This window comes from Xiphias gladius, chromosome 11, assembly GCF_016859285.1.
Source record: "Xiphias gladius isolate SHS-SW01 ecotype Sanya breed wild chromosome 11, ASM1685928v1, whole genome shotgun sequence".
Lineage (NCBI taxonomy): Eukaryota > Metazoa > Chordata > Actinopteri > Istiophoriformes > Xiphiidae > Xiphias > Xiphias gladius.
This window is the reverse complement of record NC_053410.1, coordinates 12,915,156-12,942,057: the sequence shown is the minus strand read 5'-3', so window position 1 is coordinate 12,942,057 and position 26,902 is coordinate 12,915,156. Positions and strand designations below refer to the sequence as shown.

The 26,902-nt window shown below is 43.4% G+C and overlaps 1 protein-coding gene across 1 annotated transcript in view; it reads left to right on the top strand.

Annotated features, from left to right (window-relative positions):
• zmiz1a (zinc finger, MIZ-type containing 1a) overlaps window positions 1-26,467 on the top strand; it is a 96,689-nt gene extending 70,222 nt beyond the window's left edge. Inside the window, 21 exon segments of the mRNA XM_040139719.1 lie at window positions 2,750-2,855; window positions 12,213-12,248; window positions 18,148-18,283; window positions 19,918-20,032; window positions 20,174-20,394; window positions 20,490-20,691; window positions 20,845-21,123; window positions 21,213-21,392; window positions 21,552-21,620; window positions 21,765-21,930; window positions 22,082-22,223; window positions 22,755-22,965; window positions 23,162-23,267; window positions 23,424-23,584; window positions 23,700-23,767; window positions 23,863-23,931; window positions 24,027-24,310; window positions 24,669-24,871; window positions 25,423-25,704; window positions 25,971-25,977; window positions 26,325-26,467. Of these exon segments, the coding sequence (XP_039995653.1) occupies window positions 2,750-2,855; window positions 12,213-12,248; window positions 18,148-18,283; window positions 19,918-20,032; window positions 20,174-20,394; window positions 20,490-20,691; window positions 20,845-21,123; window positions 21,213-21,392; window positions 21,552-21,620; window positions 21,765-21,930; window positions 22,082-22,223; window positions 22,755-22,965; window positions 23,162-23,267; window positions 23,424-23,584; window positions 23,700-23,767; window positions 23,863-23,931; window positions 24,027-24,310; window positions 24,669-24,871; window positions 25,423-25,704; window positions 25,971-25,977; window positions 26,325-26,467 (3,186 nt within the window).
• The last annotated feature ends 435 nt before the right edge of the window (window positions 26,468-26,902 follow it).

The window sequence follows — 26,902 nt, the reverse complement described above, 5'->3', positions numbered from 1 at the left end:
GATAAATGCTCATTAATGTGTAAATCACAATGAAAGCCTCTTAAAGGCTGATAAAGAGCTATACAATGGAGCCCACCACTGAGATCCCTCTCAGCATGGGGCTTTTTCCATCAACTAAATTGTTTCATCAGACTCAGAGAGCAAACGGCTTCTTATCTGGAGAATTACAGCGTGCAACAAGTCCATGCAATCTTGCAAAGGTTTTGTCCTCATGATGTTACCTCACTGGTTTTGTACCGGAGCGCTCAGTTGAAATTTAAAGATGAGTGTGCATCACTTTGAATCATAGCCCCATGAGATTTGTCATAGCTGAATGAAACTGAACGTATGCCTCATGTGGAGACGTCTGTTCCCTCTGGCATGTTGCACATATGGAGGTCATCCTCCAATCCCTGATGGAGTATCGGCTCCAGAGCTAATAAAAGATGACATACGGTAACTAAGCCGTAAGTGCTGCACTATTAAATCTGTCTGCTTGAAATTTTCTCTGGGTTTTTTTTCCTCTTTCTTTATGCATACCTGTATCAAGAGTGTGGTTGACATCTGCATTATGTCTAGCTCTAATACCCCAGTTTACTAAAATCACCCGCATAACTCACTAGGAGCTGTCCTTCACATGCAACCATTTCAACAACAAGCAGAAATAAACTACAAAGATGATGTCTTTTTAATTCTCTCGGGCAAAAAGAGTATGAACGGCCAGTAAGCCTCCAGCACCTCTTACAACACTGTTTTGATATTAACAGGAATATGGGTCTGGATGTATATTTCTGTGAGGGAGGTTAGGCTTAAAAAGGCTTACGAGGTGACACACTTTAAAATCCATGTTGAATCTATGCTAGCCTCTGTAGCTGGCTGTCTGCCCTGTACAAACTGTAGGGCAGACTCAGTCACAGAGGAAATTAAACGACTGACAACAACATGATTCGACCGTTTGTCAGAATTTTCATTGTTTGGATAATGTGGTTGGGTTGAATAGATTATGTTTTGAAGTATTTATTCCTGGAGTGGTATCTTTGTGTCTTCTAAACAGCTTCAAATAAATATAACCTGATCTACTGGAAACTGTAGAATTGTACTGTATATCACCATCTCTTGATTAAAACAATTAAATATACCTTGTTTATTGACATAATTTCCGTAGTTTTGTCATTCAGTGCTCAAGCAGGCATATTACCTGTGACAGAGGCACTTTATGATCACTGCTAGCTGTTATAGTGGCTCTCTAACAGTCACCCCAGCTGACCTTGTTAACGTTGTAATGTGTGTTTTGAGGTCAGAGGAAGCAGAGGAGTTGTCATGTGTTGGTAGATAAAAGCAGAGGGGTTTCCCTACTAATAAGAATTTACTCCGTCTCCCGAATCCTGTTTAATGTCACTCAGTATCCCCTTTAACATAATATTAGAGTCCGGGAGGCTCCTGCTACATGTCCCATAAATTTTCAACCTCTTTTGAAGTCATTAACGCAAAAGGATCATTAAAGTCTTACAGCTGGGGATTGGTCCTTCTCAAAATGGGAAAGCAAAGGAGGATTTTTAACCTGTGTTTCACCCAGGGGACACTTGATGCTAAAACCTACTTTACTTACTCTTTTTCTACTCTGCCTTCCGATGCACCCACACAGTTGCTGGTCAGTTCGGCTGGCATGAGGTTAGCTCACATTAACAACAGTGAGTGAACTCCCAATATCTACTATTTCCATATTAACCTGGTCTGCTGGGGTAATTGAACCGGCAACCTTTGGTCAGCAGACACACTCTGTTCACTTTAGGGCCAGAGCGGGCTTGTTCGAGGATAACCCGTCCGAGACTCTGTTCGTTCTGCAGAGTGACTGTGGTTTGACTCTCTCACCTCTCTTAGAGGTTGATGCAGTCATAAGAATCATCCTGTATGTGGATCACCGGAGCAATCCAGACTGCAGACTCCACATTAATCTCAATGTGTCTGTGTGTATGAGTGCAAGTGTTTATTGTAGGTTTGTCAGAATGAAGCTCCATGATGGCAGTGGCTCAGAATATTAATACAGTTAAGAAAGTGAAAGGATTATTATGCCTTAACTATGGCTTAGTGTTTATTTAGCGTTCGTTATTCATATAAGAGAACAAGATAGATAGTAGATAGAAATATTGTAAAATAGAGCTGCTGAAATGATTAGTGGATTATTTGATTTGTCAATCGACAGAAAATTAATTTCCAAATATTGATTGATAGCTGATTAATGCTTTCAGTCTGTTTTCAAGGAAAAAAAAGCCAAATATTCTCTGGTTTCAGCTTCTCAAATCTGACATTTGATCATCTTTGTTGTTTTTTTTTTTGGTCATATATGACAATGAACAGAATAGAGCATATTTGGGGTTTGTACTTTTGGTTGGCCAAAACAAGCAAATTGAAGACAGCATCTTGGTCTCTGAGTAATTGTGAATGCCGTTTTTTTCATGAGACAAAACGATTAATCAATTATTCAAGAAAATAATCAGCTGATCAATTGATAATGAAAATAATACTAATTTGCAGATAGTGGGTTCATTTCTCATTGTCTGTTGCATGCAGTGAATCTACTGAAGATATTCTTTGGTAATGAATTGCTCTCCTCGTCCCCCCTTCTCTCTCTTAACTTCAGAATGAACCACATCTGCTTTGACCTGGTGCTCATAATGATGCAAGGATTAAACAACTATTTACATAATGGTAAATTTATTTGAGCCCTAAGGACGTCAGCTATTCTCATGATCCACTGTTCTTTCCCCAGGTGGTGAGTCGCGTTGCTGCGCAGCAAGGGTTTGACTTGGACCTGGGCTACAGGTTGCTGGCTGTGTGTGCTGCCAACAGGGACAAATTCACTCCCAAATCTGCAGGTCAGACCCACCATTTTACTAAAATGCCAGCAGATGCATGCTCATACGTCATCCCGTTTAATGCTGTTGACTTGCATGGCAGCGACCGATACAAAGCTCATTGTTTCTCATGTTGCAGTTATTCATTTCTTCATTAAATAAAAGAAAACAAATCACTGTATGGCTTAAAGTCATGATCAAGTCAGGGAAGTGTACCATGCCATTATTGCGCTCAGCCCATGACTGCATAATTAAGCTGCTTTTTATGTTTTGAGCACTATTAGGATGTTTTGTAGGCAAGACACAGAGCATTGCAAAATTACACTAACAGACAGTTTAATTTGCAGATTATTTTGTTCGTTTAGGTACTTAAAAACAAGCAAAAGTGTCTGTTAAAGTTACCGTGAGTCTATGGTTTGGCAATGTTTGATTTCTACAAACGACTGCGACCACAGACATCACGCAGAAAGCCCATAAAGCGTTATATTGTCAGATATTTTTAGTCCCCATTAAACATTAATGTGCAATTGAGATGAGCTGTCCGGGTGGTAGCCTCACAAAAACAGTCTACTCAACAGTCTTTCCACACAAACCCACACTCGTACGTGCAGTCTGCATGCACACACGCATGAAGCGAGAGAGAGGAGGAGCAAGCAGTAATGCTATCCTCAGACATTTATCTATCAAATCCAATTTCCCCCGATCCATAGCTCCCCTCTCCGCCTCACACAGTCCTGCAGGAGCGGCCTGTTCTTGTACATTTGTCAAAGTGAAACGTGCAGAGGCGGCAGAGAGGAGAGAGAGAAAGAGATGGATGGCTGGAGAGGTGTTGCTGATGTGTGCTGGACCACTCACTCTGCCTGACAAAGACCTGACAAAGCCAAAGACATCCAATCGGAACACAGATAAACCTTTGTTTGGCAGTTACATGAGTGAGAGTCAAATATTTTGATTAAGCTGTCTGATTTCTATTTTTTTCTGACATGGCAAACATGTCGCTGTTTCATAACAGGACGTGCAGTGACAGTACTGACAGTAATGCTCTGGAATCTTATCTCGTAATTTCTCATATGAGCTACAGTGTGCTGCAACTGAATGTGCATAAGGCAGACATGGAGCACTTTCTGCAGTTTTTTTTGCTCACATGGTCCTATGATATGAACATTTGCTCAAGCTGAATATCCTCTTTCAGTTGTGGTGGGAAGTGTCTTGTTGGGAGGAACTTAAGTGGGCAGACAGACGTCAGTGTACAATATTGATTGTTGTATTTCTCTCTCTGTCTGTGTTCCTGTGTTGGGATAATGTGATTGTTGTCCAGGCATGGCTCGGACTGGCTGGCTGTCTGGGCCCAGCTGACAGTCAGAATCATCTTTAGGCCTGCTGATGATTCTGGGATCTAATAGAAGACAGAACTGGGTTTCAGGAAGAGCTGTTTATGCACCACGGACAAATGGGAGCTGTGGTGTAATTATGCGCGGTGGGTGGGTGGGGGCGGGGGGACGGGATATATGATGCAGCCAGTCATCAAATGAGGTAGGCAGGCAGGCGGGCTGTAGGAGACAGATGTGACTCAGTGCAGGTCTTACTCACTGTGCGTCCGTCTTACCTCCCTTACAAGGATGTCTGTCTGAGAAAGCAGACGGGAGGGCAACAGAGGAGACATGATGCACACTTGAACCCAGACATACTGTGCATGCGCTCATACAAATGAATCAACAGAGAAGCAGAGAAGCTTTTCTTTCTCTGTTAGATCTGCCTGTATGGTCATATTTGTGTATTTTTTCACTGTCTTTGTGTGTGTGTGTGTGTGTCTGTCCGTCTGTGCATGCATGAATGTGTGTCAAATTGTGCAGCCCCAGCACAATCTTCAGAAGGGCCGCAAATCTGACACCTGAGAGTCCAAATGAGGGCCAAGGAGTCTGGGATGCCAGGGGGAGAGGCAGACTCTTAAGACTGCGGATCAATCTCGCTGACGCTTTCTCTCAGACCATCAGCTAAAGAGGAAATTGATAAAGCAATTATTGCTACCCTCCTTTTTTTTTTTAACAGTTTGACACGCTTGGGTTGTTGCAAAATTAAGTTGACTGGTGTGTTTCTGACTACAACCACTAAATCCTCTCGTTGCTGCTGAGTGTGTGCAAATACAAGGCGATTTACTACAAATGAATAGATAAACAAAGTAATGTATGACTTCCATTAAGAAGTCCCTAACCAGTGATCCCTATTCGTGAACGTTTTTAGCACATTTTGATCTCTGAAGAGGACCTTTTTTTTTTTTTTTTTGAGAGAGAGAGAGATTTTCCATCTTGCATTTACAGATAAATCTTGTGTTTATAATTTTCTTTTTGCATGTGTTTGTCTGTCAGTGTCTTTGCTCCGAGTAAGAGAACCCATGAACGAACTACAAATGCCCATAGTATAAACTGCTGCCCTGTGAGACCTGTTGAGTGAAGTGGAGAGATTTTCAGCAACAGTAGGCTGCTGCTGATGGGCTGTCTGGAGATTGTGACCCTGCAGTTAGGCTTTGGGGGATTAGTGTGTCGCTGTAATCTGGAATCAGCCCAGTGAAGAGATTTATCTGCTGTTAGGTGAACTAGCATTAGCACTGTCAACTCTCAGAGCCAGTGAGCACACACAGCTTTAATGCTGTTAGCATAATAACATTGTTACATTTAGTTTAGTCTCGTGAAAAGAGTGTCTTCCTGATTTAGATTTCTGTGTAGCCGTACTCTGCCTCGTTTTCATATGCTGCGTTTTAAAATCCACTGTCTGTTCATAAATCTTCTTAGAGTTTATGTCTTCCTCCTAATAATTTGTAGTCTGGTACAAGCAGACTTCCATCTGAGAGGTTCATTAGATAATAGGTGTGCTGCTGCCCTACAAACACACACAACCCTAATAGACTCTGAGCTGTTCGACTACTGTGAAGTTCAGCAGACAACAAATCAGATTAGCCACATAATCTGCCAAGGGTTTACTATTTCCTTCCTCAGTGAATCTGCCACACTGTCACCAAGTTCATTACAGTTTGTTGTCTCTCTTTATGAAGCACAAACTCCAATAATAAACCCATACAATTATCATTATGACAACTTATTCACTTTTTATGTGAACCTCTTCTAATTTATGATGCCCCCCCTTTTACATTTTAATTCAATGAAAGTAAATCTTAAATGTGATTATGTTTTGAGGTGCATGACATGATACTCGGTGTTAGAAGTAACTGCTCTTTGGAATGGCAAATGGACGGCACTTATATAGCACTTTTCAAGTCTTATCGACTGAAAGCTCTTTACACTTCACCCATTCACACACAGCTCTTTTTTTTTTTTCTTCCGTATATATACACATACATATATATACATACATATATATACATGCTTTCTACACACCCGCCAATGATACATCTCATTGCAGTATTATGTGGAATTTACATGGAGGAGCCGGGGATCGAACCGCCAACCTTCTGGTTAGTGGACAACCCGCTCTACCGCCTGAGCCACAGCAGGAATGAGCGCTATGTCAGTCTTAGAGAATCAGTTTCATGTTTAATTCAGACACAGGTTGCTGCTTGTTGTGAGAGTAGTTTCACCTTTTCAGCTGATTGAGAATGAGTGCTCTGGATGGTTGGTAAATTTCCCCCACCACTTTCATCTGACATTAAAAAGAAGTTGTCCCGGCAGAACTGCAGAACTGTCAGCGCTGGTCAACAGAGCGTGCTCACAGGGCAATCTGCTGTTTCACATATGGGAAAACAGCCACTCTGCTGTGTCAACAATGACAGAAAACTTCCAGGGTGTGGCTGTAACTCACCCCATGTCCTGTGAAAAACACACGCACGCCCATGCGCGCACACAACCAGACAATCACACACGGCTCACAAAAAATACTTCACCAGCCCATAACTCCCATAATTCAGCGAGCAGTGCAAAGTGATTGAACAACTGAAAGTAAGTGTTCCCATTAGACTCTGTGTAGACTCATTGCACAGTGTGTGAATGCCTGTACGTACACAAATACACGCACATACACAAACACAAACGTTTTCTCTCTTCCTTTGGCCTACAACAGTCTGACATGCCTTCCATTTATCTGTCTCCATTTACTCTCACTTGATTGATTTTCTCACCCCGTCTTTCCTTCCATCTTCGAGCTGTGTGTGTAGAACTAGAGGAAGGTGTAGGCATGCTTTGTTACTGACCCAATCAACCTTACAGACTTTTATATTTAATTACTGCTGAGTAAGAGCAGCGCACTGAATTATTAACAGGAAACAGGATTTATTTTTAGAAGGCAGGCCTCTCCTCTGACACTCTCCAGTGGTTTGCTTTAGATGATGAAACCCCTTTGCAACCCAAAACTACCTTTAGAAGTTCCCTATTAAGTTTATAGAAATAAAGCTCATGGGGAAATACTTATTAGGGTAGCTGCATTTGCTGCCTCTGGGTGATTGGATCCTCTATCACTTGCTACTTAATTGGTTTGGTTTACAAGGTTGCAAGTAAATTCATTTTGGTAATATCCCAGCTGAGCCGGCAGTGCAGTTGTACTCCAAACAGAAGACTTTGTACTTGTCAAAACCGGATGAGCAAATGATTTAAATCCCCCTTTTGTTCAGGGTTGACTGATCTGGCACCTAAACCTCAGGACTCACCCAGAAACCCCCCCCCCCCAATCATCCCCCAGGGGCTTTTGACACACCCCTTTCATGTTTTATTTCTGCCCAACAATGCCTCTGTTGTGTGTGTTTCAATTCTGCGTGGGATATTTGTGAAACTGTTGATGACTGAGTGTGTCTGTCACACAAAAGCCACACAAAAGACTTCCCTCTGCTGTCACAAGGCCATTGGGCTTCCCCACTCTTCGGCTGCACAGCACATCTCAACGTTTAGGTAAGGAGAGAGAGACCAATGACAGTGTTCCTGTTCAATCATCCAGCTTTTTTATTTATCTATTTTTTTCCATGTTGGTTTATGTTAGGGGCCGGCGAAGAGATTTCGCTGAACTCAGACTTACCCTCAACCTGCCTCTTCTTTGATTCAGTTGCACTCTGATATTCTCCTAGTCTCTGATGTGTCTTGTTAATTGGATTTACAAAGTGGCCTCTGATGAAAACAGGGAGACATTGTCAGGTTAGATTGTCCTGCAGTAAGAAATTTCCTCTCTGATAAAGCTGATTTACCACTTGTCTGACTCTTTCTTTGAATAGAGTGATCTTTACGTCTCGTACTTTCTTCTTCTCCCACTTCCTCTCTCATGCATTGGCTTCCAGCCAGTCTGCATAGCATATTGAGCTCCACCCATTTATGCAAGTTTGTCGTCTGAGCTTGCAGACTTTTTTTTCTTCTTCTGTTTTTTTGCCCTTCCTGACAAATGGCAGTCGCATTGCTGGATTATGCATGTGTGAATGTGTGTTTCCTTGTGCAGTGTCTGACATCTGAGAGGAACAGGGCAATGAAGCGCTAGACAGACTAAACTGGAAACATCAATAACAGCACCTCACAACTGAGGTGAGAAGCACTGGAATACCTTTTCTTCCCTATCTCTGCTCGTGTTTGTATGCGTCGACTCGCTGTCTTTATCTCTTCCCCTCATCCTCCCTCCTCCGTGGCTGTCTCCTCTGCCCCCCCCCCCCCGTCTCCAGAGTGTGTTGGAGCCGGTAGCAGGTACAGCAGGAGCCCATTAGTGAAGAGCGCTGCTCTGATTGGATAAGCCAGAGAAACCGGGAGACTGCCTCTGAATAATTGATGTGCATTGTGCAGACGCTGGACAGGGGAAAAAGACAGCTCGGAGAGCAAGGGAGGAGGAAGACAGTGAGCAAAAGAAAAGAGAGAGAAAGACAGGAGAGGGGAGAGGAAGTAAGAAAGAAAGAGAGTGAGCAGAGTAAGGGATATGTGCAGAGAGTGAGAGTGATAAGGCGCAGGCAGGAGGTTTGGAAGCAGCAAAAGCTTTAAGAGTTGCCACTGGCCTCTGCGGGAACAGGAGCATTTGTGACACTTGAGTCTTTTCTCTGCACTATGAAGGGAATGAGATGAGATGTGCAGGGACTTTGCTTCACTCTGGGTAAGTGTGTGCGTAGGTTTGTGTGTGTCTGCTGTCCACGTGTGTATCTCTGCACAAAACTATTTGGTATGTTGTTTGAGTGTGTATGCATGCATGAGGCAAAATCCGAGGGATGATGAAGTAATTGAAGCTGAATTAGTTTGGTTTTCACTTGAAAGTGTTCAGTCAAAATTCAGAACTGTTAATGTGAACTGTGCTTTTAAATTGTTGCGCCTGTTGCAACTGTGATTTAGGCCATAAATAATATGGGCTTCTATGTTGTCTGCTGTGCTAGTGCGAATGTAGTCTAAAGCACTGGCCACTCACAGAAGACTGGATCAGGACAGATCAGCTGGCCACAGGTTGACCTACATGCTGTTCTGTCATAGGGTTTTTCTGAGCGGGTTTTTGTCTGTGTGCAGTGTACACAGGCGTACATTGATGATGCGATTTCTTGATTAATTTTTGACTTATATATATGGGCTTTGTGGGTCGGGGTTACAGTTGAGACTGCGGTTATGTTTTGGTCTTTATGTCTTGTACCAAGGCTGGGCATTGCAAGAGTTAAGTTTGAGGTTTAAGTTGGGTTTAAATTTGGATTTTTTTGAGGGAACTGTGGGTCATGCTTAGGGTTTGAGAAATAAGATGTGATCGCAAAATAATTCTTCAGCTCTCACAAAGATAGAAGAACAAACATGCGTGTGGTTTTTCCAGCTTGCATTTAGTTTAGTTGACATTAAACGCATATGCAAATGCCATAATGACCTGCAAACTCATTTCCATTGTTGTCGTTGATATAAAGATTGTATGAGGCCTGGTGACTAGGCAGCATCATACATTCTACAACTTCTTCCAGTTCATGACACCTAACGGAGCATGTATCCATGTTGGTGTTGGGAGTGCGAGTGTATGTGCGTTAGTGTTTCTGTGTCAGCAGAAAATGACCCACTTTTCCACTGTGAATTCTTTTTTTAAGTTGTTGACCTGTGCTTGGAGCCAGAGCCTGTCTGCCTGTCCACTCATTAGGAGAGACGCAGGGGGAGGATGGGGAGTGTCGTCATGGGAGGACAATGCAGTGGGATCAGTGCACAAAAAGGCCTGCTTTTTGCTTAAATCTTTCCGCGGTGGTTGAAAGCATTTAATGTACCTATTATTGTCAAAGGTGCCTCATAAGGGGAAACAACACTTCCTTCACATCAATGAGTAAAGGGCACTCAGGCAATAAAAGTGACATCATGCTACATGCTGTTCCATCAGTGTTTAATCTAACCTTAAAACTGATAATGTAATTAGCAAATGAGCAAATGGCTCTTGCAAACAGAAATGACTAAAACACAAAGCGGCTTCCAGCTAGCTGTTGTGGAGCTGCAGCACTTCCTGTTAGCCTGAGCAGGGTGTTAACCGCCCAAACCGTCAGCATCCTCATCCTCACCACGTCATGCAACCGCTCTGCCCCTCTAGCCTTCCTCCTTTCTCTCTGGCTCCAGCGCTGTCTTGGTATCACTTACTCTGCACACTTTGGTGACCTCCTGTTACTGCACACTGAGTACTTCCCCCATCAGGGCATTTAGTGACTCATTCATGACATTTGACGTTGAACTGTACGTGTGCGGCCTACGTTTGTTATTGCAGTTTACTTCTGTGAATCGTTGTCATGCTTGACATCCCTCCCTCTCCCCTCTGAGAACAAGTTGGCAAATAAAATTGTCTTAGATTTGTCGCTTGAGAATTTAGAAAGGAATTTCTGGTAGGACAACCTGATGTCAATGATAGCAGTGAGGGTGGAGCTCTCAGTGCCCCAGGCACCACAGTATTCTTGCAGGATGTGTTGCAGGAAACACTTCCACTAAAGTCATATTCTTTGTTAATCGCTTCCATATCTGTTCAGTGCTTCAGTCAAACTGTTTTGACATCTTCTCATGGCCACTACTCAAGAAATTATTCCTTTGTTAAATCACCTGTAAAAGGACCACAGCCAGAATTTCATCCCTTTTTAATCACTATCTTATATTATGAAAAAGCAGCCCCAGGAAATCTCAGAATTCTTGATTTTGTTTTTCACCCTCATGATTTCATTGAAGGAACAACAGTGTGAGATGGAAGACACATTGGGGAAGTTGGGACAAGCGTGTCTGGTCATAATTAGGCATGTGATATTTACTAGTTCCCCTCAAGTGGTGAGGAGCTGAGCATGGCTGATAAGAGCGGTTCATTCACAGCTTGCCGTTCTCTGACGTTCTTCCTAGCCGTGTGAAGTGCTTTACTGTTTAAGCACATCTTCACAACGCCAAGACACTGACTGTGTTTGTTTACTCACTAACAGACCACAGTTTCCATATTTACTTTGCATTTGTTTTTCAGTTTTTGTACATATTCTTGTGTACACATACCTGTGTGTGAATGTGTATTTCCCTCTTTACTTTTACATACCTTTTGAGTGCAGCTGTGCATATTTACCGCACAGTATGTGTGACTCAGATGTGGATAATGGGTGTGTGATCATATGTTGGATCACTGCGAATGTTGTGACAGTTCTCTGATACAGATGTGGAAGGTCGTGAGTCCAGGCTTAGTACTGTAAGCAGGACCTGTTGCCTGGCCGAGCATCTGACGCAGATACACCGGCCAACCGAATTTCATATTCCAGCCAGGATGTAGGTCAGGTCCGTAGGTCAATGCCATAACCCCTGTCATAAAAAATGTACCCAAAGCAAAGCAGTGCTGTGTAACTGATGTGGTCTGTTATGTCACTCGATGCAGTGGCGTCACAGGATACAAAAAAATACGACATCGAGTAGAGCTGCAACAGTTAGTTGAGGGAAAGAAAACTAACACCGGGAGCATTTTAAGGTCTAAAAGTGCTTTGGGATTATAAATAATTTTGGGAAAATGTTTAAGACCTGTCATTCCTTTCCTAAATAGATTTGGAAAGGGACATACACAAGTAACATACAAAGGATATGAGCTTAGCGTCCTAGTGCTTTTCCTTTGTTTGTGACTCCTTATAAAACAGCACACTAACTCAGAGTATCTGACTAACGATAATGACCATTTAAAGCTGCTATAAATACTATGCTAAGAAATGTTAATCTTTGTAGAGGCTCTCAGTCCAGATCAGTTTCACTAGACATGCCCCCACAATAGATTAAAAATGTAACAGACTGTGTGTGTTGTTTTTTGTGGCCACATGCGACACGCAGATCTCTCATTTCCCACCCGAGCGCCAACATTATACACCTCTAGTCAGATCTAGCCGTCATACTGCATTATGTTTGGTGTTCATGCTGATTCTTATAACTCTGCCCCGTTTAAAAATGTGCAATTTGAACCCCACAGAAACCAGCACCTGCAGGAGATGTCAGAGTGACTCAGGTAGAGCTACCCTCCCTTCTGGGCTGTACCATTTCTTTGGCTTGTGACCCACACACATCCCGGGGAGGAGGGGAACTGCCCTCTCCCTCCATCTCCACCTGTCCTCTTGTCTAGCATCCTTCCATCCATCCTTTCCCCCGTCCGTCCTCATATCTGGTGCACTGCCAGAGGATACAGATGGAATTCTGTCAAACCAGACAGACGAGAAGACTCCATTGTTTTACCAATGCAAATCAACGAAATAAAAGAAGAAAATTAAGAGTCGGTTAAATTAAAAAAAAAAAAAAAAAAAAAAAAGTTTTTAAGTTAGAGGCCGTTTCACATTTGGAATATTCTGATATGTGTGAACAGTTAGTTACATTAAAGGCCTGTTTTTGGTTGAGTGTGATTTCTGACACAGAGCTGTCTCTCAGCAGGGCATGTTTTAGTTGTTCTGCCTCCAAGCTGTTGAGACTAAAGCCCATTTGATATGCTCTTCTCTTGGAAGAAGTTGGCTGAACAGAGAGGGGGCAGGATGGGGGATATCATTGACTGCTTAAATGGCTTCCATTACACTTCTGCAAAAAGCATGACTTTTTTTATTTCACAGGATTTTATATCCCCTCCATATTTTTCTTTTGCATAATATTTTGTACTCAGAGCATAGACCTACCTGTCAGTGTTTTACAGACCTCTGCCTATGATATCTATTATAAATTGCTTCTTTTTTTTTTTTATCATCCCACACATTGTCTCAGAAGGCTTTTGTGTCTAATTCTGCAGTGTTCATGCTCAGAAAGTGTAGTATTTCATGTAGTATTTTCTCTTTTGTCTGTGTTGTGATCAACAAAACCCCGGTAGAGCTGCATGCACAGTACCACATGTCTCTGTCAAAGCCTGGTGTGACAAGTGTTGGTGACAGCCATGATAGCCAGATTTTTAGTCATTTCAGGGCCAGAGGTTATGTGAGGATGTACAGAATGAGGGCAGGGACGTGCATTTCGTCTGACAGTTTGTTTGCTATATTCAGACCGATTAAATCTTGCACATTAAGCACAATGCTCTTGGAGAATATGACACGAACTTACATATGGGCTTTTGTGCAAACCAACCTAGTTAGCTATATAAATGAGCCTCGAAGTTTATACTTTGCAGTTGCCACCGTCAACATCAAAGGAAGAGGAGCATGCACAGTGACATCTCAGGGTTGAGGTGAATATAGTAGTTCATGCGGCTACAAGAAAGATCTTCCTTCTCCACTCTGTTTTGCAAAACTCCTTCAGCGCCATTCATTGCCTCCAATCTTCGTTTTGTATTATCATCCAGACAAATTAGGCCCCAACAGCCACATGTACCATCTCCTTTACAGCAGGTTTCTTGGACGTAGCACGTAAAACATGAATTTGAAAATGCAACAACAGAGCTCAGCCCTACAGCTGCTACATGATATCATATCAGTAACATATCACTGGCGCCATATCAGTATCATGATATGGTAGTGGATGACTCTAATGCATTCTTACTAGAAAACAGATCAACTCCTCCTGCGCTGAATTTCACTGGAGTGCAATGTGTCAAAAAAACAAACAAAAAATAAAATGCGATGTGTTTGTTTTTTGATGATGAAAAATCATCAAAAGGTTTGTCAGTCAAATAGTTACAAATAAAATTCACCGCAATGATCAAGACATGAGCTGATTCTTTTTATTCTTTTACTTGAGTGCTGCTGTTATTTGGGTGACACCTGTGCTGGTTGACATTTTTTTAAGAAGTAGATAATATTATTCATATGAAAGTTAGCTTGTCGGTCAGTGATGTTTCACTCTGCTTGATCGCAAGATACCAACAACGTTAAAGTGAGGTCATGTTATCCAGTACAACACTAAATGTCATCTTTGCTACGTGAAAAGTTCAGCACTTAGTTTCATTTCTAATTTTCGTGCTAATGTTAACATAGCATATAACCGCGTTTACACTTTCATATGTGCTCTGTGCTCCGTGAGCTCTGCTGCCCTTTTAACACAGAGGATGTCACGAGCCACAAAATTACTTTTTGCAGGAGAGGTTGCGGGAGAGAGATAAAATCTGTTTGCACCCACTGAGTTTGCCATTTCAGCAGAAGAAAGTCCACTTCATCGCTGGCATTTGTCATGCAATGGCACAAAATGAGGCCATATTACAGTGTTCTTCTCTCCCGTATAAGCAAATTGCAGGGTAAAACTAAAATGAAGCCTTTCTGTGTCATCACATAACAAGTTCTGCTCAGTTATTCATACCTGGGAATTGTCCAGAATCATGATAGTCCTGCCTCTGCATCTCCAATGAAAGAGTTGAGTATCAACTGCCTTGCTAAAGGCCACAGCAGTTCATGGAGAGGCGAGGGGGTCTGAGTCACCTTCCCAATCCCGATGTACTGATGTGGCAGACCTGGGGCTTCACATTTAAAACATGTCAGCTATTTATCAACAAAGTGGGTTCACCATCATGCAGCTAACTGAATTCTGTTGGTAAGTAGATAGTTAGCAATCTGTCATGATTAAACTGGCAAATGATATGCTCGGTAGCAGAAGACTTTTGTCTCACACAGACACACACAGATGCTTGCACACACACATGGCACTCTCAGAGTTCTTAGCAATTAGCATTGAGGTTTCCTTGTAAAAGAGGACTTGTACACACACTCTGTCATTAGTAAAGGGGCCTTGCAGCCTGCTACCAGGGCTTACTCTCCCGCTCTGCTGCTCCCAGAGGGGCTGAGGTGAGGCGAGAATGAGCCAGGGTTTCTGCTATCATTCAGCCATACAGCATTAAGCACAGTCTGGGTGCGGAGGACTCATATGTCTCTGGGCATTACTCGATTAAAAGCTGCAGCTGAGAAATGGAGCTGTTCAAGGAGGATTCAGGAGAGCTTCTAAAATCAGCTTACAGTACTTTCTGCTCTCTGTTTGCTGGCAGAGGACAGAACAGACCACTTGTTAGGAAGAGGGCACTGTGTCAAGGCCCATTTCAGAGTATCCAATGAAAACACCTCAACACAACACTGCAGCTTCAGACTGTAAGGCTTGAGTGTTACTGCAGTCACCCCGAGCACTAACTCTGTTTTTAGCCATGTATTTAAAGGGATAGTTTGGTTCGGTGGATTTTTTAAAATTATTTGTCTTCTTACGCAGTCATGATTGGATTTGGAGGCCTCGGCTTGAAGTTCAGAGGTAGAGAAATACACCTTTAAATGTCTCCACAGAGAGGTGGCACGTCTAAGTAAACTATGAGGTAATTTCCATATTTAAAAAGACACAAATGTTATCAACAACGAAAAAAATACTACTTGCAACTTCCAGCTGACTCCTTTTTACAGACTCCTACAGGTAGCAACAGTTGTTTCAAATTATAATGTTGTCGTTGGAATTGTGTGTGTACTCAGGAAGAAAAAAGCGTTATACTAGACTAACAACTACAAACCGCCAGTGCTGGTAGTGAGGCACCTTCAGGCAACACTTCCACATACTGTAGCTACAATCTCTATACTTTCTTAGCCAACTGTAAACTGTCATGTCAACACATCATCAGTATGGCACTGAAAAGCTGCAGAGCTGCTACTTGATCCTCTAGATATCCAGTGTTTGGACAAAGCTATGTTTAACTCACCATTGAAACTTTCAAACTGCATGCAGAGACATAAGAAAAACATCCCTGAGGTCACTCCCCTCTGTGTGAGGAGAAGAACTAGTATAATTTCACAAAAACTGAACTGATCTCTTCTATTTCAGCTGCTGAGAATTTTCTCATCATGAAGTAAGGGTATCATTTCATATGTCGTAAATCAATCTTGGAATATCAGTGGTTCAACTGCAGCTGCATCATATATCATGGTCATGCATCTTTTTACACTCTGCATAGTTTTAATAAGCAGTGTGGAGCTTTTCTATGACTGTGGAAGACTGAAGAGTGAATACGGCTTTTAGCGCAGAGCCTTTGACGTCAGCTTGTCTCCACCGGGTAGCTGGTAGAGCCTTCAGTAGAAAGTGTATGATTTAACTACAAGGCTTTAATGTGAATGAACCAGGAATAAATGGAAAGATGAAAGAGGTGAAGCAAGAGAGGTGTAACGAGACAGAGGCCATGCCTCTGCGTTCTTATTTTTTGTTGGCTGGATTCCATTAGTGAAGTTAAAAAAAACATTAATAATAGTTTAGACAGATGAATCAGAATAGTATTAAAGTTGCCAACAGAGAACATAAAAAAAAATGACTGAGAGGAATGTAGGTGTGCACAGTGTGTGAGAAGGGTATTTATGCCGACTACAGAGATGAAGTGAGAGGAGTGTGGTAGCGTAGTTGTGGGTGTCTGATGGTGTTGGCAGGGGTGAGAACAAGGTCATGTACACTGTACTAAGCTTGCTAAATATGCACGATGCCCAGAGCGGAACCTCGCTCTATTATGAATGACTTCTGGCCTTGGCAGCTTGTTTTCAGTGGCTTGTAGCCACACTGATACGCTAAGTCACCACCGCTCTCTTTCTTCCTCTGCCTCTCTATGTCTCTCCCTCTCCGAGTGACTCCATCACTTGTGCTCGGAGCTGATCTTTAGGTCTAAATGGTGGGTTGCGAGCTGAAGAGACAGTCCCTCTGTGTGGAGGTGGTGATTTAGTGGGAAGATAAGCTCTCTGTAATGGCAGGGTGGAATAATTCCTCTTTAACTAGGAGGCTTGGCTCTATCCACCCTCCAAAATAAAATGTTACCACTTCTCTGCTTTGTTCATTCCTTTCCTCTCTTTTTTTCTCCCCCCGTCTTCTTTTTTTACCTCCTTTCTTAATACTCACCTTTCAGATCACATATTATCATTCAGAAAATATAATACATTAGCTCAAGCAATAAAGACTTGTTAAATTGTAATGCACAGGTTACAGATGGCACAACTCACTTCAGAGTGCTAAAATTGGTTCATTTTTCTGTTTTCAACAATGTTTTTAATTTACAAGGCCTTCGCCTTGTACATCTTCACAATGCAATGCCAATTTCAGTGTCCCCGACTGCTCAAAGCTCAGACACAGTATTTCTGCCCTCTCATTTTTCTTCACCAACATTTTCAAAAACTGATCTCGAAACTCATCTTGAAACCCCAAACCTGGAAACAGCACTTCCTAAAAGCTGGTGTATCTGGGTCTACAAAGCTAAAAATAGCCTCTTAAATTATTTAATTAAGTTAAAAAGGCTATAACCTTTCGTTTTTAAATTGAAGCTTGACTCAACAACTTTCAAGAGACGGTGTGTCTAAACAAGCCACATAACTTTGATTGATTCAAGAAAGACAAGATGATAGGCACTGTTGGTACATCATTAGCAGAAGAAAAGATATCTCAACACTTGTCTTTATTAAGAGGATGAGAAGGCTGCACAGTGATAGGAGGAGAGTAAAGATATGGCAGTTTCTTACTTCCTACATAGATCATATTGGTAATCCCAGTCGTCCTGTCTCTGCCTCTCAGGCGTTATTTCATCTCAGTTTACATTTTATACTCCAGCTAGAGATGGTTTGATTATAACTATTATCAAATCCACACAGTCAAATAATCGATATAGGTTTATTGAGTTATGCTGCCCCCTGGAGGCTAAAGCAATAACGTCAGGCTGAATGGCTCTGGACACAAGCATACAATTCAGTATAATGTACTGGGTAGACACCTGGCAGGGTAAGTCTATCCATTAGAGGTTCACATTTAAAAGTGTGTTATAAGGGAAGTTGGAAAACGGAGTTGTTTTCTATGCGATCGTTCACATATAGAACCTTAAACATGCGCTTAATGTACCATAAATAAACAGCTCAGACCCATGCTCATGCAAGACAAAATGTGCGCTGAGAAAAGACTAACCCTAACCCCTAACCCTAACACATGTGCATATGTGTGTGTCCTCCTTGCAGCCCTGCTGTCGTCGTGGTGCGAGGAGCTGGGTCGTCTCCTCCTGCTGCGTCACCAGAAGAACAGGCAGAACGAACCGCAGGGAAAAGTCCCCATGCAGCCCAGCATGAGCAGCATGAAGCCCGGCCTCACGCACAGGTCAGTGGAGAGTCTTTGCGACATCTCCTGTCACTTGAATCAAGACTGTGCTTATTGTGCATCAAACACATATTCTCAATTCTGTTCAAGGTTACTTATTTTCCATCATACGAACAAAATTAAGCTTTTTCCTGGAGTCATAATGGCCCCCCTCCACAAAAAAAGTGTACAATGAAGAGTATCAAGGGCAAAAAAACTGTACTGAATAAAATTTGTGAAGTGCAGCTGTAAATCTGTAGATATAAGCCACTTACATTCGAATAAATTAGGTTAAGACAACTTTTGCTACCGATTTGCTTCTAGTTATTCCCCACTGAATGTAGTACACATCATATACATTCCATACGTTTAATTTAAATTGTGATTATTCAAATATTTTTATTAGATTTTCCTTTTAGTGCAACCATAGAGTAGATTCTCTAGGGTAGCTTTTCTCTGCTCAGTTTTTTGGCCATAGTTTGCAATGTTTGTCTTTTGGACTGCAACAAACTACAACCTCAAAAACGACCAAGAACTTGCAGATGTTCCTCTTTTTCTCCATCCAAAAAGAGGAACATACATCCATCAAATGTTACGTTAAAGAAATGTAAACAAAAGAGACAGAGGAAAAAGAAAAGAAAAAGATGTTGTTGCAATTAATGATTTTGAATGATAAGACTAAGTGGTCAAGGTGCCAGAACTGACAAATGAATACCTGCCATTATTTTCCCAGAGCTCTTTCAAGGGGATGTCTCTGCGTGGCAAACTAATTCATTAAAGATAAATAAGGTTGACTTAGTTAAGGTGCAATAGTGGGTCTGTCTTTATTATCCCTCATTAAATAAGCGTTGAATTCAAGATTATCCCTTATGTAATGGACACACCAAGACAGAGAGGATTTCCATTTTTTGGAGAAGAGCCAGAATGTGGAGAGTGGGGATGAGGTGATTTGGGGTGGAGGGACAAGCCAGCAGGGAAGTGTGCTATGAAGTAATGTTTTTGAAGAACATTGTGTGCTCATGCCTCTCTCTTGCTCTCTCTCTCTCTCGAAGAAAGCTTGGAGTTAGCCAAGAGTCCTGTTTGCCTCTGCCGAGGACCTAGGGATAATGTTGTGCCTTTATGAGGAAATATTGAACACGTCATCCATTCCAAGAGCTAACCTCTGAGCAAAAACAAACTGCTCTCCAAAAACAGCAGTTCCTTCCCACTCCACTGGCCACTTGCCTCTCTCCATGAGAATTTAGCTTGTTTATGTTAAAGACTCTCATATTTTGCCCTGATAATTGTTAAAATCTGAATGCTAAAGATTCCAACTGCAGTCTACCTATCCATATCCAAAGAGTTTTCAACAAAGAAATAATTGAATCACATTTAACTTATACTGGGGTGTGTGGGCATGCAACGTATGAACTCATTTGGAGCATTTTACTCATCTCACTGTGCAGCCATTAGCAGATATCCTGGCTGAAAACGTGTTTTCAAATTGGATGCCAAACATTTCCAAATTGCCTAACATTTTGGCAAGAAGAATTCCCAAATTATTCACATTTTTGGATGGATATACACCTCCTTTGGCTTTCCATTGACTCTTTTCCTGGCCAGTTTAAACTTCAAGTGACATCAGGCCCATGTTTGTGTTTTCATCTACTTTCCAGTGATGGATCCTTTCCCTATGACTCTGTCCCCTGGCAACAAAATACCAACCAGCCCCCTGGGTCATTGTCTGTGGTTACAACAGTGTGGGGCGTGACCAACACGTCACAGAGTCAGGTATGTCCATGCATGAACAGCATCCAGTCTGTAATTATATAGTACACAGTCCATGCTTGACTCAGAAGGTTTGTCGGCTTTGTGAGTTTTACAAACCTAATGGATATGTTATCTGCCGGTATGATGCTTTGTTAAATCCAGGTGCTGGGTAACCCAATGGCAAACAGCAATAACCCCATGAATCCTGGGGGTAACCCTATGGGATCAGGTATGTCTTCGAGTGCAGCAGGGCTCAACTCACCTCAGTTCAGTGCTCAGCAGCAACAATTCCCAAACAAAGGAGGCTCCAACCAACCATACATGCAGCAGGGCATGTACGGCAGGGCTGGCTACCCTGGAGGTCCTGGAGGATACAGCGGAAGGTAAGAAACTGGATATGAGTCTGTTTTTAAAAAAAAAAGATCAAGCAATAAAATTTACTATAATGATTAAAACATCCGATCTGTGTTTTTTGTAGTTATTCTGGAGGCCCAAACGCCCCTCCAGGAGGTATGGGAATGACTTCCCACACACGTCCTCCCGGTGACTTCACTCAGCCGGCCGCCGCTGCTGCAGCAGCTGCTGTCGCTGCCGCTGCTGCTACGGCAACGGCCACAGCAACGGCCACGGTAGCAGCTCTGCAAGAGACGCAGAATAAAGATATGAACCAGTATGGACAGGTACAATACACACCGGCTAACATGTTTACAGCTGCAACCACTTACCAGAGTAGACTGTAAAGTACAAATATACACAGCAACCTATTATCCAGCCACCTGTTACAGACTCAAGATAATCATATTAAATGCTGAAACCTTCTGTTTCGCCTCCAGATGTGTTCATCGTTCCAAATGGGCCCCGCTCAGGCCTACAATAGCCAGTTCATGAACCAGCCAGGTCCACGAGGCCCCCCTGGAGGTATGAATCCAGCCAGCATGGGATCAGCCATGAGCAACCCTAATATGAGTGGGCCTCCCATGGGCATGAACCAGACTCGAACCCCAGGCATGGGGCCTTTTGGGGCTCACGGCCAAAGGATGCCTCAGCAAGGGTATCCTGGACCGCGACAGGGCATGCCCATGCAGGGGATGAAGAGGCCATATCCTGGGGAGGTGAGTGGAAAGATCAGTCCGGAGATAATGTGTCCTATAGCACCTAAAGCACGTGTTTAACGTCTTTTCCTTTCACTTTCACCTTCCAGGCAAGTTACGGGGGTCAGCAGTATGGGCCAAACAGTCAGTTCCCACCACAGCAGGGGCAGTACCCCACGTCAAATGCCTCCAGGCCGCTGCCCTCTCCTAACTACCCCGGCCAAAGGATGCCAGGGCAGCAGGGCCAGGGACAGTACCCACCTGGCATGCCCATGGGCCAGTATTATAAGGTCTGTGATGCCACACCACTTATCCGTGTGTCCATTTTCTACAACAACCAACTCCTACTCTTGGACATTTTATAGCGCATTTTGGAACAAACTACATGCTATATGCCTTGTACTGTAAAAACTATATCAAAGTATTATTGCTTTTTATCTCCTCTACAGCAAGAGCCCTTCAATGGTCAGAGCACCAACTTCTCTGGAGGCGGATACTCGTACGGTCAAGGCAATGGGGTATGTTTTCACTTCCTATCCAAAAAAAAGTTCCATTTTATTAATTATATCATGCCAAGACCTTGGTGCTAAATTTGACTCAGTCATGTATGTGAAATGAGTTATAAGGATGTTTTCATCATTGCACTTTCCTGCATTTTACAGCCCCCCAGGCCCAGTAACTACCCCCACTCCCCCGTCCCTGGTAACCCCACACCCCCTATGACCCCGGGAAGTAGTATTCCTCCGTACCTGTCGCCAAACCAGGATGTGAAACCCCCATTTCCACCCGACATGAAACCAAATATGACAGCACTTCCGCCCCCTCCAAGTGAGTACCCCTGCAGTCCTGAAACAACTGGTATATTTGAGGCATTTGTTGACTTTTATCCTTGTGCCTCCTTTATTTCACCTGACACATTGTTCGACTTTAGCAGTGTTAGATTAAAAGTGGACCCCCCCTGTTTTTTCTTCTCTCCCAGCCAACCCCAACGAGGAGCTGCGGCTGACGTTCCCAGTCAGGGATGGAGTGGTGCTGGAGCCGTTCCGCTTGGAGCACAACCTGGCTGTCAGTAACCACGTCTTCCACCTTCGACCGTCCGTCCACCAGACCCTCATGTGGAGGTAGAACCATGGCAAAGAGCTCTTCCTTCATTATATTTGCACATTTGCTCTTATTAATGCGCAGTCCTATACAACTATCACATGTTGCAGAATACAAAAATTTTCCTGCAATAAAGCAACTTTCTGTACAGAGAAATATCTTAACACATTCTGCTAAAAAGCAGAAGCTTTTGGTCATTCACTCAAGGTTAAGACAGTTCTGCCCTGTGTAATATGAAGTATCGTTGCAATTCACAGCACAGGATCCTCTTTAAAAATTAACTGAAAGTTCTATCATTAATAGAACGTGTATCTAATATTTGCAACACTTGCTATAATACTTTCATTATTAAATGTCTGCATTTCTGTCGTTGTTTTAGGTAAAAGAATTATGGAGAGTATTGTTGTTCTGATAACACCACATAAATGTGATGGATGTAACCTAAAGAGAATGAAATTCATCCCTAATTATGAATCTTTCAGCTGTAACTTTTTCAGCTCTTTTAGAGAAGTACACTGACCGCTGACTCTTCTGTCCTGTTACTCCCATAGGTCAGACCTTGAGCTGCAGTTTAAGTGCTACCACCATGAAGACAGGCAGATGAACACCAACTGGCCTGCCTCCGTCCAGGTCAGCGTCAACGCCACGCCCCTCACAATTGAGAGGGGAGACAACAAAACCTCCCACAAACCCCTGCACCTTAAGCACGTATGCCAACCTGGGAGGAACACCATCCAGATTACAGTCACCGCCTGCTGTTGTGTGAGTACACACTATCAGGACAATGTATTAATTCTAACAGTATAGAATTGTTATTATTTCATTCAACAAAAACATGAGCTAGGATGATTTTCACACAAATGATTTAACTATGTTCAGTATATGCGCGGAATAGACTTGAGGTTCAACTCTCTGTGCTAATTCTGCTTGTTTTCACGTTCTTGTGTTGCTTTCCCAGTCCCACCTGTTTGTGCTGCAGCTGGTCCACAGGCCATCTGTGCGATCCGTCCTCCAGGGGCTCCTGAAGAAGAGACTCCTTCCTGCAGAACACTGCATCACCAAGAGTACGGCTCATTTTGTCTCTTAGCGTAGTTAATATGCATAAGTACATCTTAATTACACAGGCGCACACCTGTTTCTCTTCACGTTTGTCTTTAAAATATCTCTTGACGTACACCTGCAAATGTTCACCTTCCATCTCAAACACTTTATCTTCTTAGTTAAGAGGAACTTCAGTAGTGTAGCGGCCTCAGCAGGCAACACCACTCTGAACGGGGAAGACGGTGTTGAGCAGACGGCCATTAAAGTGTCGCTGAAATGTCCCATTACCTTCCGACGCATCCAGCTACCGGCACGAGGGCATGACTGCAAACATGTCCAGGTTTGTTCGGATTTAAAGAGCCAGTAAATGTTTGTTAATGAAAAAAGCCACGTCACTGCGAATAGGAGAAAATAATTCTAATTCTAATGAGCATTTGGGATGTTGTTCTCCACAGTGTTTTGATCTGGAGTCCTACTTACAGCTCAACTGTGAGAGGGGGACATGGAGGTGTCCTGTGTGCAAGTAAGTAAAAAGTTGTTCGTCTTTGGGGGTGATTCAAGGATGGGATTACTAATAAGGAATGCCTCTACTAGATTATACTTTTTTTCTCCTTTCAGTAAAACAGCATTATTAGAAGGTCTGGAGGTGGACCAGTACATGTGGGGAATCCTCAATGCCATCCAAAAGTAAGTTTCATCTCTTTCAACAGCTAAATCCACCATTCATTTTTAGTCCATTATTTCAGAACCTAACCAACACTATTTACGTTCTCCTCCAACAGTTCAGAGTTTGAGGAGGTCACTATAGACCCGACATGTAGCTGGCGACCTGTCCCCATTAAGTCTGAGCTACATATCAAAGAGGACCCCGACGGGCCGCTGGCCAAACGCTTTAAGACCATGAGCCCCAGTCAGATGACCATGCCCAATGTGATGGAGATGATCGCCCAGCTAGGGCCTGGTCCTGGCCCAGGACCTGGACCTGGCCCCGGACCAGGTCCCAGTCCCTACCCCCCACACCCTGGTCAACATACTAGTGGCAACGGGGGAGATTACCCCGGAGCAGGTAATAAAAAGCAGCCAGGACCCTGCTGTGTAGATAAATAACAGGATAGTCAGCTCATTTGTTGGAAAAGTGAGCTGTTCTGCATTTTACAACAGGAACCACTGATGTATCTCTATTGCATTAAACAAAGAAACAGCCTCAAGCAGAGCTTTATGCCGAACCTGTTTTAAAATGTTGTCAGCTCATTGCTCTGATAAATGTTTCATAACAGAAAAAAAAATGGAACGTGCGCATCCCCGTTATGTAACCACTCTGAAAAGATAACTTTTTGCAACAACAAGGATTCATCAAAGAAGTCAGCAAAGCCAAATTGCAGTCTGCCTTTTGATAAAAAGTGTTTGTTCTTCTTTCCTTCAAGGCAACAGTTACCACAGCCAAGGGAACTTTGACTTCCCTCACGGGAACCCCTCTGGTGCTGGAGTTGGAGGAGGTGGAGGTGGAGGTGGTGGAGGCCCCCCTATGAATGACTTCATCCATGGCCCCCAGCTCTCTCACCCCCCAGATGGGCCTGGTGGTCTCCTCTCCCAGGACAAGTCCCTTAACCATGGCATGAACGATGCAGTAAGTTGGGTCGACTTCCGGGGGTTCTGCTTGCTTTCCCATGCTATTACACCAACGAAGTGTGTTTATAGGAATAATGTATATCTATACAATCTAGTTGGTCTGAATTAGGATTATGTTTGGTCTGACTTTTAAGTTTGATGTCTCTTATTTATCTACTTTAATTTGCCCAATAGCATAATTTGTTGCCTCAGTTTGTAGAAGAAAATCTCCAGACAAATCTGTGCCATAGTGAAAACAGAGGCTCAGATTTGTTGTCTGAACAAGGTGCAGCCTGTGCCTCTAGCCAGCATGTGTGCTCAGTCATGCTCACATGCTCATGTCACCGTATAATGTTGCAGCTGTACATGTCTGCTGATCACAGCTTCCATTTAGAAGGCCTGTTCCATATTATTCACGCTGGAACTCATTTCGCTCTTCCTCTCCTTCTTCCCACGCAACAACGCCACCCCCCCACTCACTCTTTCGCTCTGTTTCTCTCTCACCAATTCTTCCCCCTTATTTTCCACTCTCCATTTCTCTCGCTCTCTGTCTCCCTCTTGCACCTGCAGATGTCCCATCCCGATCAGTCCCATAACTCCATGCAGCAGAACTTGCATGCATCTCCCCACCCTGGCGGCCAAACAGGGCCGCCCTTACATCACAGTGGCCAGTCAGGGCAGCCCCTGCATCACAGTGGCCAGTCATCGCAGCCGCCTCGCCAGTCGCAGCCTCAGCCGCAGCCTCAGCAGCCTGGGCAGAACAGTCACCCTCACAGCGATCTGAACTTTAACCCCTCCTCAGATGGGCCGATGGTTCAGGGAGCCCAGGATATGCCCGAACCCTCCCTGGATGTAAGTGTGTCGGCTTTGTGCGGCATAAGCTACCTGTTGATAGCTAACATTGTCCGCTGCAGCTGCTCTCATCTCTTTGCTGTGTGCTCTGTTGTGGTTTGACTCGCCAATTGCTTCTGAGCAGTGGTAGCTGTGTTTATATTTACACTAGCTTCAACAGACACTTGAGCATGATTCAGAGTCGTCCAGCATCAGAAAGATAAACATGTTTTCAGTTTATTTAGCCTTGCCGCTCATTGTCTCCCGTCTCTGCCTTTTATCCACAGCTGCTTCCAGAGCTGGCCAGTTACTACAGATAGTTATACATATACCTACCTCCCTGCGACCTTCCCAACGCCAGCAACGACTCCTCTTCTCTCTCTCCCTCTTTCTTCAACCTTCGCACTTCCTACAGACCCTCCGGCGCCTGCAGGAGTGGTGACGTGTTTGACTGTCCGCACTTCACTCACTTCACGACCTCTATCTCACACTTCTGTGTTTATATTTACACTAGCTTCAACAGACACTTGAGCATGATTCAGAGTCGTCCAGCATCAGAAAAGATAAAATGTTTTTTTTTTTATTTAGCCTTTGCCTCCCATTTCTCTCCTCTGCCTCTTTTTTTTTACCCTTGCTGCCAGCAGAGCTGGCCAACCCAGACGAGTTACTATCATACCTGGACCCTCCCGACCTTCCCGCCAACAGCAACGACGACCTTCTCCTCTTTTGACACAACCTTCCCTTCGCCTTCTACACCAGACCCTCCGCCTGGTGCTGTGTTTGACTGTCGTGACTGTCTCGTCCACACACCACCACACCTCTCTATAGCACCTTCCTAGCATGGCCTCTCACGCACGCACACACATACACGGTCTCGCAACAGATAATGTGTGGCATAGGAGCCTGGCTAAAAAGAGGCACCTGTTTGGGAACTCCAAGGGAGAAAGCAGGAATGCCACTCATACCTGAACTCCCTTTTTTTCCTCCTGTAAAGATTCCACGCACCAGTTCCACCGCCTTTGACTCAAAAAACACCATTTACAGCCATGTTGGCGGCCACTTAAGTGATATTATATATATATACATGTACCAGGGGTTAAAGTGAGATTCGGTGGGCCGGGGAACCCTAAGATCTGGTGTAGCGGTGCAGCAGGGAAAAATGACTCAGCTCAAATGAATTCCCAAATGGATTTACCGTACCGTTAGCTAGCAAGACAGA